This window comes from Cetorhinus maximus, chromosome 35 (genome assembly GCF_964194155.1).
Source record: "Cetorhinus maximus chromosome 35, sCetMax3.hap1.1, whole genome shotgun sequence".
Lineage (NCBI taxonomy): Eukaryota > Metazoa > Chordata > Chondrichthyes > Lamniformes > Cetorhinidae > Cetorhinus > Cetorhinus maximus.
Genome location: NC_135913.1, coordinates 3,766,391 through 3,780,429, shown reverse-complemented (window position 1 = coordinate 3,780,429; position 14,039 = coordinate 3,766,391). Strand labels below are relative to the sequence as shown.

Genomic DNA, 14,039 nt, shown 5'->3' with positions numbered 1-14,039 from the left:
GGCAAGGTTGATCCGGAGATTCTCGGCATGAGGCGGTTGCCTTGTGAGGAAATCATGAGCAGATTGGGATTACGCTCATTGCATTCAGAAAAAAATGGGTTGATCCTCTTGAAACATATAAGACTCCTTCGGTGCTTGGCAGGGTAGATTTTGAGGTGTTGTTTCCCAGTGATGATCAATCTAGCGCCAAATGTCTCTGTTTGAAAATAAGGAGCCTTCCATTTAAGAAGCGAATGAGGAAGCATTTACAATTTCCTAATTACCTTCGACAGCTAGCAGCGGAGCCTTAATCATTAAAAGTATTCAAAAATAAGTTACACAATTTTTTGATTGACAGGGACTTCAAAGGTTGAGGATGGTGGGGCAGCAGGCAGGGCTCAGGATTTAAGGCCACAGTCATGCATGATATTGAATAGGCGGCCAAATTGCAAACTCCTGTTTAATTCTTATTTGATAATGTTATTATGTATTTTATACCTTATTCAAGTATCTGGCCTGCTATATCTGGCTGGTTCCCAGACCATACTCGTGACTGATATAAAGACATAGGGGTCGTAATTTGGATTACAATCGAAACGAAAGTTCTCTCCCTATAGTTGCATGAACATCCATGAAAAAGACATTGTTCGACACTATTTCACGAATATATTGATGCTCGTGAACATATATGTTGTTTGACCAGCACCGACATCATGCAAATAAGCTAACTGATTATCTCGATATTGATTACTGGATCGATCCTTGCAAAAAATCCCGCCCCTGTTTAAATGCAATACAGTACGGAACGTAATTCAAATGCATTTTAATGTTCTGAAGTGCTTTGTGTCATTCTGCGAATATGTAAAACTCTAAAAGCACAAGTCCTACTTATTTATAATTGAATTTTACCTGTTAAAATATGAATGTGTTCAAATATAGAGGGGAATTCATTTGCTTTCTTGTTCAGAGAGTTATGATGCAGATAGTACAAGAACTGTGCAAGAGACCCGGGCTGAACAAATGTGGCTTTGATATGCCGACCATCTATATCCCGGATCCAAACAAGGTAGGGCTGTCTGTTTCCACATCAAAGCTGGCATAAGATGTTTTAAAGAGGCTTTGCAGATCACTCGCAGTGTGGATTTTTGATTACTAGCTTGTAGGAATCAATTGGGCTGAGGACCGCCATCAAAGAGATGGATCTACATGGTGGCAATTCAGAATTTATTTCCTGCACGGCGCTGGGTTGGGTGACTTATCTTAGTAAGCATTAGGTCTAATTTGAATGAGAATATGCAATGTTAACAGAGTTGTATACAGTAGTTTAACGCGTGGAAGCTGTGAATTGAAAACATTATGAAGCCTATTCTTCCAATATGTAAATTATTTTGCTCCTCCCATGTTGCCATCCAGAGGGCAATGACCAGATATTTGAATCACAGCCACCTGAAATGCAGTACATCTTAAATGAAGTCAGTTGGCCAATGCCACTTTATTAAGTCAATCTTGTGCGGGGGGGAGAAAAAAACACAACGGGTATCTATGCCCCAGGGTGGCTAATTCAGGCTTGAAGATAACTGGAGATGCTTGCTGCTTTTGCTCTTCATTTTGTAACAACTTTGAGGGCAGCAGAGAGTTTTAGGAGTAATGTTTGTGAGTTGCACCAGTGCATCCTGCAACACGTTCATGGAGCAGTTGCACTGGTGGATGTTAGAGCAGGTATTTCTGAGTCTAAATCAGGTTAATTTATGAAATGATCCCACTGTAAGAGAAGTGTTCCAATTTTTTAACAGCGGGGTGATGCATTTTTTGTGAATTCCAAGGATCTCCTTATCATGTAGGAACAGACACTGATGGCTGAAAAACGGAGGGAAATGTGTGCCATCACTAATAAATCTTTGAAATTCGACATGGCTTGCCGTACGGAATATTGGGATGTTAAATATCGATTTGTTTTCAATGTTACATTTCTAAGTACGAACAACATCTCGTACGACAACATTGTGCTGTGGTTTTACGTGCACCTTGTACCCAGTTTTGGAGGCAGAGCAGGTGTGTGATGTAGAGGCTCGTGATGAAATTCAGGAGGACAACGACAAAAATGATATTAAATCTTATGGTTCCTTGGTATCGGGAATGGGCGCGTACATTGAAATTTCCAAAAATAAAATTTTAGCTCAGTGGATGTTTTATCATACTTTTGAAACAGGCATGCCATCATCAAGTTTAAGTTTAAAGAGACCTTAGTTTGTATAACCTTAATACTAGTTGTCTAGGACAATACATTTTGAAATTTCTAGCCGTCAGACACATTTTGAACGTCAGCATTTAAAGTTAACCACAACGCAATGTTTGTGATTCTGGAAATCCGCCCCTCCACAACCAACCTGATTTTAGTATGTGTTAAAGCTATCCAATGTCATATAATAATTTCGTACGATATGCAACATTTAAATTTCCATTTCTCCCTTAATTTGGTGAAACCTGAAGTAATACGACTTTACAATGAATTGCCAACAGTAGTGGTGGGGTTGGATAAAAGGAATTTTAATTTAATGATCGATGTGAACACAGTAATCGTCAATACATCCTTTAGATGCGGTACCTATATTGTGTTATTTTGTGTTCTCTATGCCTGTCCAATTCGTTTGGGCTGTCAGCCAATACGGTGTGTCAATCAGATCCAAGAAGTATGCACAACAATAGAAAAGACGATCACCCGAACTGTACAAAACACGCTGAATCAGCTCGAGAATGATTGCGCATTGATCATCAACACAACTATTTGCAAGCTCCAGGAAAACAGGTGACGTTTTAGCATTTTCTGTATTCAGAATCTGCATTGTACTTCGCAAATAATGATAATATCAACAAGGTTGTGCAACGTGGCAGCAAAAAAGAAGACATTATAAGTATAGTGGGGAAAGCGACAGGCAGTCAGAACTCAAAAGTTAGCAAGGAAGCTAGGAACCACACTCTCCAGCCAAGTGAAACATGTCGCATTACGCTCGTTATTTTGCATTGTAGCTGAAGCAGAGTCTTAGCAGAAGCAGTAGGTGAGTCCATAGCCTCAGATTTACTAGTTTATGACTTTTACTTAAGCCGTAGCATGCATATGGCTGGTCAAGGTGATTTAGAGCTCAATGGAGACTCTCCAAGATGTTGTTTCTGGGCGATTTAGCGATGGGAATTGCTTTTAACGTGAAAGCGCAAGTTTAAGGTGTCTCGTGTTGGCTATGATTATTGTCTTGCACTTGTCTGCTTCGAGTGTCCATTGTTAGTTTTCAACCAAAGGCGGAATATTGCCCAGGCCTTCCTGAAATTAAACAAAACAAGTACTTCTCTCCCTTCGGTGTCCGGATTAGCAATGAACAGAGTGAATCATTAGTCAACGTCCACATTTCTGGCCTTATTATGGAGGAGTTATTGCTGATGAAACAACTGAAGATGTTTGGGTCTAGAAAAACTATTTAATGAAATGCTGCAGCCATTAAATGGAACGGGAATGTTCGACCCATACAAGCATCTCAATTTTCCCCTCTGTTCGCTATGAATCCATTCAGCACATGAATCCTTTCAGGCGATTCCCTGATCTCCTTTTACTTTACTTGTATCAGGGCTGCTTCATGCCAAACACAGTAAAAAGCACCACCACCTCCCCTCCCCTCACCACCGCACACCCCTTGCCCCGCCCCTTTGATGTCAAGAGATTTCAGTCGCATTTCACACCTTTAATTCACACCTTTTTTTTCATGTATGCAAAATCGTTGCAACAAAGCCAGTACGCAATTGACCCTGAGGGAGCCCAAACACAGAGCAATTTGTTGTTGTGTGAGTGCTGTTTGATAGAAATTCCATCGATGCGTCGTGTATAATTGCTTATGATGGGGAATAGGCCGCTGGGGCGACACTTACCCAGGTCAATTTTGTCCAGCTTTCAATGGACAGGTCACACCGGAGAAACGTTGTCCCCACATTGTCGGGTGCGCGCCAGTGTTGTAGCTGTGCAGGACCACCTTCTTAGTTTAGGAGCAGAAGTATCCAGGGTTTAGGCTGGTATGATTTTAGAGTGCATGTGCTTGCTTCATCCAGTCCATTTAGCTTGTGGATGAATGTGATATTATGTGCAATAAATCAATTTAGCTAAACACAGGCATTTGTGAATGTTTGGACCGCAGGTGGAAGCCGAGGTAGCTCAAGAACCCGATACCGCTGGCTAATGATGACTGCAAACCTTTGAACCTCTTTTTTTCTCATTGATGTTTTGTGTTGCTCCATCATTCAGGGTGGCAGAAATTTTGTGCCCCCCTGGAACCACCACCAGCTTCCTTCAGTTAGATGTTTAATTGCCCATCACAATTCATAACTGGATGTGACACGGCTCAATATTTTTGATCTGATCGGATCATTGTGGTATTATTGAGCTCCGTTATCCTTATTTGGATAACTGAACAACTGGTAGGTGGTGACGTAGAGATATTGTTACTAGCCTGGTGATCTAGGGACGGGGGTTTGAATCCCATCACGACAGATGTTGAAATTTGGATTCAATAAAAATCTGGAATTAAAAGTCTGTAATGATCTTGAAAACATTTCCGATTGTCGCTAAAACTCATGTCGTTCACTAGTTTACTTTAAGGAAGGAAATCTGCCACCCTTACATAGTCTAGCCTACACGTGAGTCCAGATCCACAGCAATGAATCTTAAAAGCCCTCTGGACAGGGCAATTGGGGATGGGCAATAAATGCTGACCTAGTTAGCGACGCCCACATCCCATGAACTAACAAAAAAGAAGAGCTGTTTTTGTTTAGCCAGATTTACATTGCCATTTAAACAAGAGCGATCCTTGTCTTGACGTAAATTATGGAGAGAAGAATATATACGCTGATAAGGTTACACATTGTGAGATTAAATTTACCTTCCGGTCATGAACCGCTGGGCTTCAATGATGCCAAGAATTCAACTGCAATATCTGTTGTGAATCAACCCAATTCAGGATGCTATTTTATTCATGGTTGTTGGTAGATTAATCAGGACAGGTCGAGCAGTTTTTTCCCCTCTTGCTCTTCCCTTCATACCTCGAGAAGCACAATCCAGCAAATATGTCCTTCATGAGTTGTCCAGCTCAATCAGTAGTGGTGGCACCGCAATATTATTTGTAATAGGTTTTAATCTCCCCTGTCCTAAACACAGTAAGTGTCCATGCTGCCTTGTGTATGTATGGCCTGACGTCAATAGACTTCAATGGATATGGATGCAACTTTGAGGATGCCCAGCGAAATTCCTTCAAAAAAAGTGAACTTCTGCGACACCACCTTTTGCGGTTATGCCCCGTACGAATGGCATGGATGATGATGAATATAAGTGTGACCATGGCTCCCAAAGGGGATTCAACCAGTGTGACTAAAGGAATCTGTTCATTAATTTCTCGATTAACAGCTTTGTCCATTTTTGGAACATCTTTCCAGTGTTCACCTGACAATTAATGCTGCTTTAGTTCCTCTTGTCCATCGCTGCCGCATGTATCATCCGCCTTGAATTTTTATTCATTTTTCCCCGACAATTCACTACCTTGAAAGAGCGTTTCAGGGTTAATTAACTTTCAACCGCGTTCTTACTTGTCTAAAGTCTCATTTAATGAAATGGAGGCAGATTTCGTACCCAATCGAAATCACGGATTTAATTAAGCAGTTATGAGAATCTGGCACTTAGAAACACAGAAATATAGAAACTAGGAGGAGGAGTAGGCCATTCGGCCCTTCGAGCCCGCTCCACCATTCATTATCATCATGGATGATCATCCAACTCAATAGTCTGCTCCCGCATTCTCCCCATAACCTTTGATCCCTTTCGCCCCAAGAGCTATATCTAACTCCTTCTTGAAAACATACAATGTTTCGTTGTCAAGTACTTTGTGTGGTAACGAATTCCATAGGCTCACCAGTCTCTGAGTGAAGAAATGTCTCCTCATCTCAGTCCAAATGGTCTGCCCCTTATCTTGAGACTGTGCCCCCTGGTTCTGGACTCCCCCACCATCTGGAACATTCTTCCTGCATCTACCCTGTTGAGTCCTGTTAGAATTTTATAGGTTTCCAGTAGATCCCCCTTCATTCTTCTGAACTCCAGCGAATACAATTCTTAACTACTCAATCTCTCGTCACATGTCAGTCCCGCTTTGCCATGAATTAGCAAGGCAAACACTCGCTGCACTCTCTATGTAGCAAGCACACCCCTGCTCAGTTAAGGAGACCAAACCTGCACTAAATATTCCTGGTGGTCTCAGCAAGGCCCAGTACAGTTGTAGCAAGGCACCCCTGCTCTTGTACTCGAATCCTCTGGCTATGAAGGCCAACATACCATTTGCATTCATTACCGCCTACTGCATCTGCATGCTTACATTCAGCGACTGATGTACATGGGCAAGCAGGTATCGTTGCACATTCCCCTCTCTGAATTATAACCATTCAGATAATAATCTGCCTCCTGTTTTGCTACCAAAGTGGATAACCTCATATTTATCCACATTATAATGCATCTGCCTTGCATTTGCCCACTCACACAACTTTCCCAAATCACACTGACATGCTCACAAACATCTGCCATGGACCATAAGCTCGCAGAGCCTAACCCCACGCCCCATGGGCTTCCGGCCTCGCGTCTCCCACACGTACATACCGACTGGCCCCGACCACGGACACCACCAATCCAAAGGAATGTCGACCACCAATGCCTGGCTCCGATCCCCCATGATGCTTTCCAGACCTCCGAATTCCCGGGTCCACGATCCCGACACAAACAACCGGACCTGCACCCGTCCTACCTCTGACTCCGACCAAGAACCCTGGACTTCGGGAAACGACCAAATGGTCATCCCTAAGCTCCGAAACCCACTGCACGACAACCATAAATATCCCGTGCTCCGACCTCAGCATCCACCTCCCCCCCCCGCCCAACCCCAAACCCATGAACCGGCACAAGTCAGTTTAGACAGTTAAACGGGCCAGCGGTCAGCTGGCGGTATCAGCTGAGCCCTAAAGGAATTTTAAAGGAAAGGAAGTGTGGACCAGATTTCATATAACTTTCCAAATACATTTTCATTCAAGTAAATGATGTGGGTTTCGCTGACTGGAACAGCATTTATTGCCCATCCCGAGCTGTAGATCATAAGGTAGTGGTTCGATGCCTTCTAGAACCGCTGCAGCCCATGAGGTGTAGGTACACACATAGTGCTGTGAGCGAAATATTTCCAGTATTTTGTCCTAGTGACAGTGAAGTGACGGCGATATCATTCCCAGTCAGGATGGTGGGCGACATGGAGGGGAACTTCCAGCTCGTGCTGTTCCCAACAATTTGATGTTCTTGCTCATCTAGACGGTAGTGGCCGTGGGATTGAAACATGCTTTCGAATGAGCCATGGTGATTTCCTGCAGTGCATCTTATAGATGGTACACACTGCTGCTGCTGTGCGTCGGTGGTCGAGGGAGTGATTTTTTGTGGTGGCAATCATGCGAGCTGCTTTGCCTTGGACGGTGTTAAGTTTCTGACTCTTAAGGGGGCTGCATTCAACCAGGTGTTTCGGGAATACTCCATCACACTACTGCCTTGTGCTTTGTAGATTGTGGGGAGTCTTTTTTGAGAGAGGAGGTTGTTTACTGGTTGCACGATTCCTAGCATCTGACCTGTTCTTGCAGCCAAATAATTTATAGGGCTATTCCAGTTCATTTTGCGGTCAATGCTAACCACCAGGAAGTTGATAGTGAGGGATTCCTTAATGGTAATGCAAATGAGTATCAAGGGATGGTGGTTGCATTCTGCTTTTTTTTTGAGATGGTCATTGCCTGGCACTGGTGTGGCACGAATATTGCTGGCAAATTGTCTGTCCAAGCCTGTATATTGTCCAGGAATCTCTGCATTTCGGCATGGACTGCTCCAGTAGGTAAGAAAACGCGAATGGCGCTGAACATTGTCTTATCATCAACGAACATCCCCACTTCTGACGCTATGATGGAACGAAGCTCCTTGATGAAGCAGCTGCAAATATTTGAGCCCAGGACACTACCCTGAGGGAAACCCTGCAGTGATGTCCTGGAGCTGAGATGATCCACCTCCAACCTGCACCACCGCCTTCCTTTATGCTAGGTATGACTCCAACCAGCGGAGATTTTCCCCCCTGATTTCCTTTGGCTCGAGTTTTGCTCGGGCCCCTTCATGCCACACTCGGTCAAATGTTGCATTCATGTTAAGGGCTTTAACTCTCACCTCACCTCGGGAGTTCAGCTATTTGTCCATGGCACACGTCAGGATTGTGATGGAATGTGCTCTGCTTCCATAGATGTGTGCAACTCCAAAAACGACTAAAAAAAAAACGAAACAAAAATAACGTTATCCAGTTACAAGACCTGTGTGTGAGTTCATTGGAGGAGGGGCACTTATTTTATTTTTACCTGCTATGTTTGTTAGCTGCCCACGATACAATTTAAAGTAATTCAGAGGGAAAATAATCTAGCATGTTATGGCGTCCACAATGTACCCAATTAAAGAGCTGAGTCTAAAATTAGACATATATCCACAGAAGATATTGGAGACGATGGCATGATACTAACATATGAACATACAGCTTCAGTAATGACCTTGTTCACATTGCTGAAATGTAACGTCGCCCTGCGACGTATTTTTAAAGTTGAAATTATATAATGGAGTTTCTGGAGCATGTATTGTTGCTTCGAGCAATGCAAACAATTTGTATGTGTATCATTTCAGTGAAACGGTGTCGAAGAACAGGAGAGCATGGATCAAGCGTTTGTTTTTCCGCTCCATGACATACCTGGCACCATTGTCCCTACTGGCAAGTTTTATCATTTCGAACACACCAAGGGAACATCTCACTGATATTATGGGAGAGGACGTGGCAAATATTTCACTCATCTGGGCGGTATGGATCTATTATTTGACGGAGAGATGTAGAGGCAGATTTAGCTCAGTAGATTCTCCGTGCGATTAGAAAGCATGTTTCATAATGTGTGCCTCAGTAAATCGGCAATATATGATCTGGAGTTTAGAAGAATAGAAGGTGAACGTCTCTGTTTTGCAAGGTAATGAAGGGCCGTGAAATAATGAACGTTAAATTTGAGGTCGATGCTTCCCTGCCGGCGTTTTTCGTTGGGTGGGCTGGTGGGGATCGGTGACTGAAATTAACCGACCGTAGGGTTCCCTCTGGCCCGAACTCCCAACGGTTTTCCGCAAAGGAGCGGGCAGGCCCTCCGCTCTTCCCCAGTTGAAGTCCTTAAGTGGCCAATTAGTGGCTAATTAGGGGCCGGTTCCAGCTCAGACTCAAATATTAGGCTTGTGGGAGCATTTCTCCTGTGAGAATGAAGCCCGTAAATCATCGGGTTTAGGCCTTGGGTGGAAAGCGGGCGCCACTTTCTGAAGCCCCCGTCTAAGATTGGGTGCAGCCGCCGCTCTGTTATCTTCCGGTGGCTGCTGTATTAGCGTATCCACCTGCCAACCCTCTATCGCTTACCGGCGTCTCCCTTACAACCCGATCGCACACTATGCACTCCTGAAGTCTTCAATAGCTTCTCCATCCTGAAGTCCCGAAAGCTAAACCTTCCCGCCATGACAGGGACTTAAGCTCTGAGGTCCTCATGAACTTATTTTTCTGTCCATTGCAGTTTCTGTCACTGCTGGGACTGAACAGCTGTCAACCAATCCGATTGGCCGGCAGCTAAATAAAGCGGATCTTCTGCCCGGGTGAGGGGCGTAAATCCCCCCTGCAGCCAATTGTCGATTGAACACGAAAAAACAGATTACTTTGCTGCCTTCCAAACAATTCATTTGCATATGCTTTCTGTTCTTTTCCAAAGCCGAGGATTCTTCTGCATCACGATTTAAAGGTCTCCGGCGTATAACTTTCATTACATACTCTTCTCATCACACCGCTATAGCTTTCGGCACAGAATCACCATAGCTTTCCTCTCTTATTCAGTTTCCTTTCCATCAACACTCACAATAAATAGGCCTTCCTACACCATTACCACAAACTCCGGTGCGTTGTTGTCCTAACCATATCTGTAGTTCTGCAACAAAAGCAGCATTCTGAAAGACAGCTACCTACATGAAACCCTCTTGAACAGCCCATTTACTCCGAAAATCCCTTCCTCATCTCTGCGCACCTTACACGGCAAGGCACCAGATGCAATATATATTATTTTGCATCCTCGATTTCCGAAATCCAATATCCTACATAGGCATTCCAGGTGAAACAACAATTAATTTGAACTTGAAATATAATTGTCCTTTACAAGTCACTGTAGTATATGTTGTGCTCACACGTGGCCTGTTCAACAACTGGAGAACAAACCTAGCTTGGTTACAGGCTTTCTGAACACATGGCTCCATTTAGCAAAAGTGACACTGAGCTTCCAGTTCGCTGGGATTACATTTTCCATCATTGTCTCCCGTTGAACGTGTCATTGGTGTCTCACTCTGTCCTCCTGCTCCCGAATATTTGTTCAGCAACTGTATCCGATCTTGAAATTAAGCACTTTACATGGTTCCCGACACAGCATCGAGATTAAGATTTTCAGAACATAAACTCAACCTCAGTAGTTTGGAATAGGAACTGTAGTAATTATTGTGGCATTTTCCACTAACACCACCTCTGAACCCATCTTTTGCTACGCTAACGGTTTGCCATTATCACCGCATTTCAAGCTGCACCATCATTATGTTTACCAGTTTATCTTTCCTGTCTCAACTTCCCACAGATCAACGCTTTTGGATTCCCCTGCCACCTAATCCGCCCTTCAGTTCAAGCATAACGTTTGTCAAATAAATGAAAGTTTCCGGTTCTGCGACAAGAATACTTAAATCAATATTCTCTCACTGCAAATGCCACTGATATCCTGACTGTTTTCCACATTTAATATTTTCACCATGTATTGCACTAAAACTGGGACTGTTTCAGGGCACAATGTTCAAGGACCTTTGTTCTGTCTGTCCTCCGTATAGTGCTTAACTGTTAGTGTGTGCAGCACTGCAGGTGCAGATTTAGTCTGTCCATAAATTGCAATGTGTTTACCCCTGGCGTGTTTAGTGGCTCAATATCGTTGGAACACCATTCTGTGGAAGAGGCATGGTGTCACTAAGCAGCACTGGCGTGAGCTGATGGAAGCTGATTTGACTGTTAAATGTAAATTAACAGAGGATATTTTAGTTCATGTATGACATATCTTGTACATGCACTGGAAAGAAAGAATACATTTCGACCTGCACAGATCGAAAGTTACGCTGTCGCTAAATCTTACTGAATGTGAACTGAGAGTGTTTAATTTGCCAGTTTAGAGGAAACTTACCTGTATACGCGCTATCTAGTTTTCCTGGAGCGCTTCCTTGGTCGAAGGGGGTCGTGTGGCGAATGGGTAGCATCTCTTCTGTTCAGCCAGATGGATCCACCTTCATGCCTTTTTTCGGGACTCGCTGGCTATGGAAGCAATAATGTTAATATTGTGGCGAGGCAGGTTGATCATCAGTACACAAATCATTCCAGTGTTCATGAATACAGGCTTTAAACAGCGGGAGAATTTCCTTGTCAGTATGACTGCCGAAGTCAACAGCAAACCATTGCAGTATTTTGCAAAAATATTCGTGGATTAATCAAGTGGGAGTCCATCGGCACTTTGGACATTAAGGAGGAATAATCATTGGACAGTGTAAATGCCGATTCATTCGGTACCAAATCCATATTTTACCCGAGATGGTAACAGTTGGTTGCAGATTTGTTTAGCTCTTAGTGGTGTGTGTGAAGGGATGCTCGAATTATCTCTATACACAGAATATGGTGGTGAGCGAGAAAAGCTTCAAATATTTCTGAGATAGAATAATTGTTTTCTATGTTACCCTGGCATTTGCAGTGCAGTAGCCACACTTTCCTTAAGGGGCATTCAATTTTATTTGTTTACTTTTCACTGTCTTGATCTCAGGTAATTTGCTACGTTAGGAAGGAACTAGAATATCTCGTAATTTACTTAACCTGGAATAGATCACCCCTTTCCACAACTTAACACAATAGCATGTGGACGTAATCGTGAATTGCATTAAAAGGAAATTGTATGAAAGTTACTCCTTATGTATTACGGGTCTGTCAAACATGTAACCTTGTTCATATCTCTCAATTGCAAGTGGTGCGTATCAAAAATCTGGAACTGGCTAACTGGAGACAGTTATCTCCTGGCTCTGATTATACTGATTGGATTCATGTTCGTCTCGATGATGCTTGCAAAGTGTTACTACAGGTATATGCTATCCCGTTTATCCGGCTACTGACAAAAATTACACGAATTGTTATGTTCAAGAACCATGCATTGTCACTCACAAATAATTTATTGATGACACGAGAGGCTGTCAGATTATTTGGAAGCTGAAAAGGACATCAGAATCAGTGATATTGTTAAAACGATAGAAAGACAATAATACACTGAGTCCAAGTGGAAGAAAGGGAATATCAGAGACAGAGTTTTTTTTAGAGATCGCAGCCACGAGGAACTGGGAAAAAGATACAAAATAAATATAACGAGATATTTAAAGACTAAGAGACCGATGTAGGAAATGGAACATAGGTTTTGACAAAGACACAGAGACAGAAAGTGAAAGATAGGACTACCTAGAGATATGGGCGAGAGAGAGAGAAAGCCCGCGAGAGAGTCACTGGCTGAAATAGAATATTATCGCTGCTATGTATGTAAAAAAGGAATAGCTACACCCAAATCTTACTTTTCATGCTGAGCAGAGATTGTTTTTTTTATGCATGGGATGTGTAAGAATATAATTCCCATTTCTAATTGCCCTTGTTTTGAGGACATTTAAGAGTCAAACATTTGCTGTGTCTGGAGTAGGCCAGACCAGGTAAGGGCGGCAGATTTCCTTCCCAAAAGAGCATTAGTGAAGCTAATGTTTTTTCCTTTCTGCAAAAATCAACAATGGTTTCATGTTCTTCGTTAGAATTTTAATTCCAGGTGATTATTGAATTCAAATTCCAGCAGCTGCTTCGGCAGAGATTTGAACCCTGGGCCCCTGGATTACTGGCCTAGTGACAACATAACTAGGCCACCGCCTCTTCCCTTATCCCCATCGATAAATGCAGGGTTGATCCTCAAATTTCAAATATTCGCTAGGGAATTGACTTTGGAGAATTTCTGCAGATTCAGATTGACAGGTGTGAAATAATAACTGGCTATGAATAAGGATAACGAAGAACTGCTCATCTTCGCACAGTTCCCAGGTCTGTTCTTAATTTTTCTCTCTATTTTTCAGCACACAACCCACCCTAGCGAGGAAGGAGAAAAAACAATTGGGAGCAAATCGTGATTACGTCCAACATGTGGTTGAGAAAAAGGTCACTGTCTGTTATTGTCCTGTTACTTCCCTGATTCGAAGTATTCTTCTTGTCTTCTCATATCTTCTCATATCCACTGCCGCATTAAATTCCAAAGCTTTTCGTATGCACTTATGTATACCTCCACAATGTATTACACGATATATTGCATTTACATAATTCATTTTATAAAACTTTTTTTTTTTCTGCAGGCGCAGCTCTATGATATGTATCTCTATCAGTGTGTCTCGGAACAGGAATTAAGCTAAAACATTAATGGAAAGAACCTGCGTGGAGAAAATAACATTGTGTAGTGCCTAACTTTGAGCTTCCGTGATAATGTATGGCACGTGTTGATGTAAACAAATGGAAACATTTTCTTCCAATAAACTGAGTTAAGCTATGCAGTCCGACCTCTCATTTCTTCTTGAAGTTGCATTCGTTATTTCCAGCCTTCTCTTATTGTGCACATGATACTTCAAGCAAGACATTCATCTAGCGCCCAACATGTCACACTCAAACCTTCCTGTGCAATGCCTTGGTCCATTTCATGGGACTCATGTCAAAAATATGCTTTAATGTTCACCTGCCACACGCAGCCCTTGTGTTGTGTATTTTGGAAGCTACAATTTTGAACTCAATCAATCATAAGTGATGCACTTCGTTCTCTTAATTTGATCATTTCAG

General features: G+C 42.7%; 1 protein-coding gene across 1 annotated transcript in view; it reads left to right on the top strand.

The window, feature by feature from the left end:
• LOC144671980 (uncharacterized) overlaps nt 1–13,621 on the top strand; it is a 36,117-nt gene extending 22,496 nt beyond the window's left edge. The window contains exons 6-11 of the mRNA XM_078533919.1: nt 947–1,045; nt 2,640–2,785; nt 8,741–8,912; nt 12,161–12,273; nt 13,292–13,379; nt 13,565–13,621. Of these exons, the coding sequence (XP_078390045.1) occupies nt 947–1,045; nt 2,640–2,785; nt 8,741–8,912; nt 12,161–12,273; nt 13,292–13,379; nt 13,565–13,621 (675 nt within the window). The remainder of the gene's footprint in view (nt 1–946; nt 1,046–2,639; nt 2,786–8,740; nt 8,913–12,160; nt 12,274–13,291; nt 13,380–13,564) is intronic.
• The last annotated feature ends 418 nt before the right edge of the window (nt 13,622–14,039 follow it).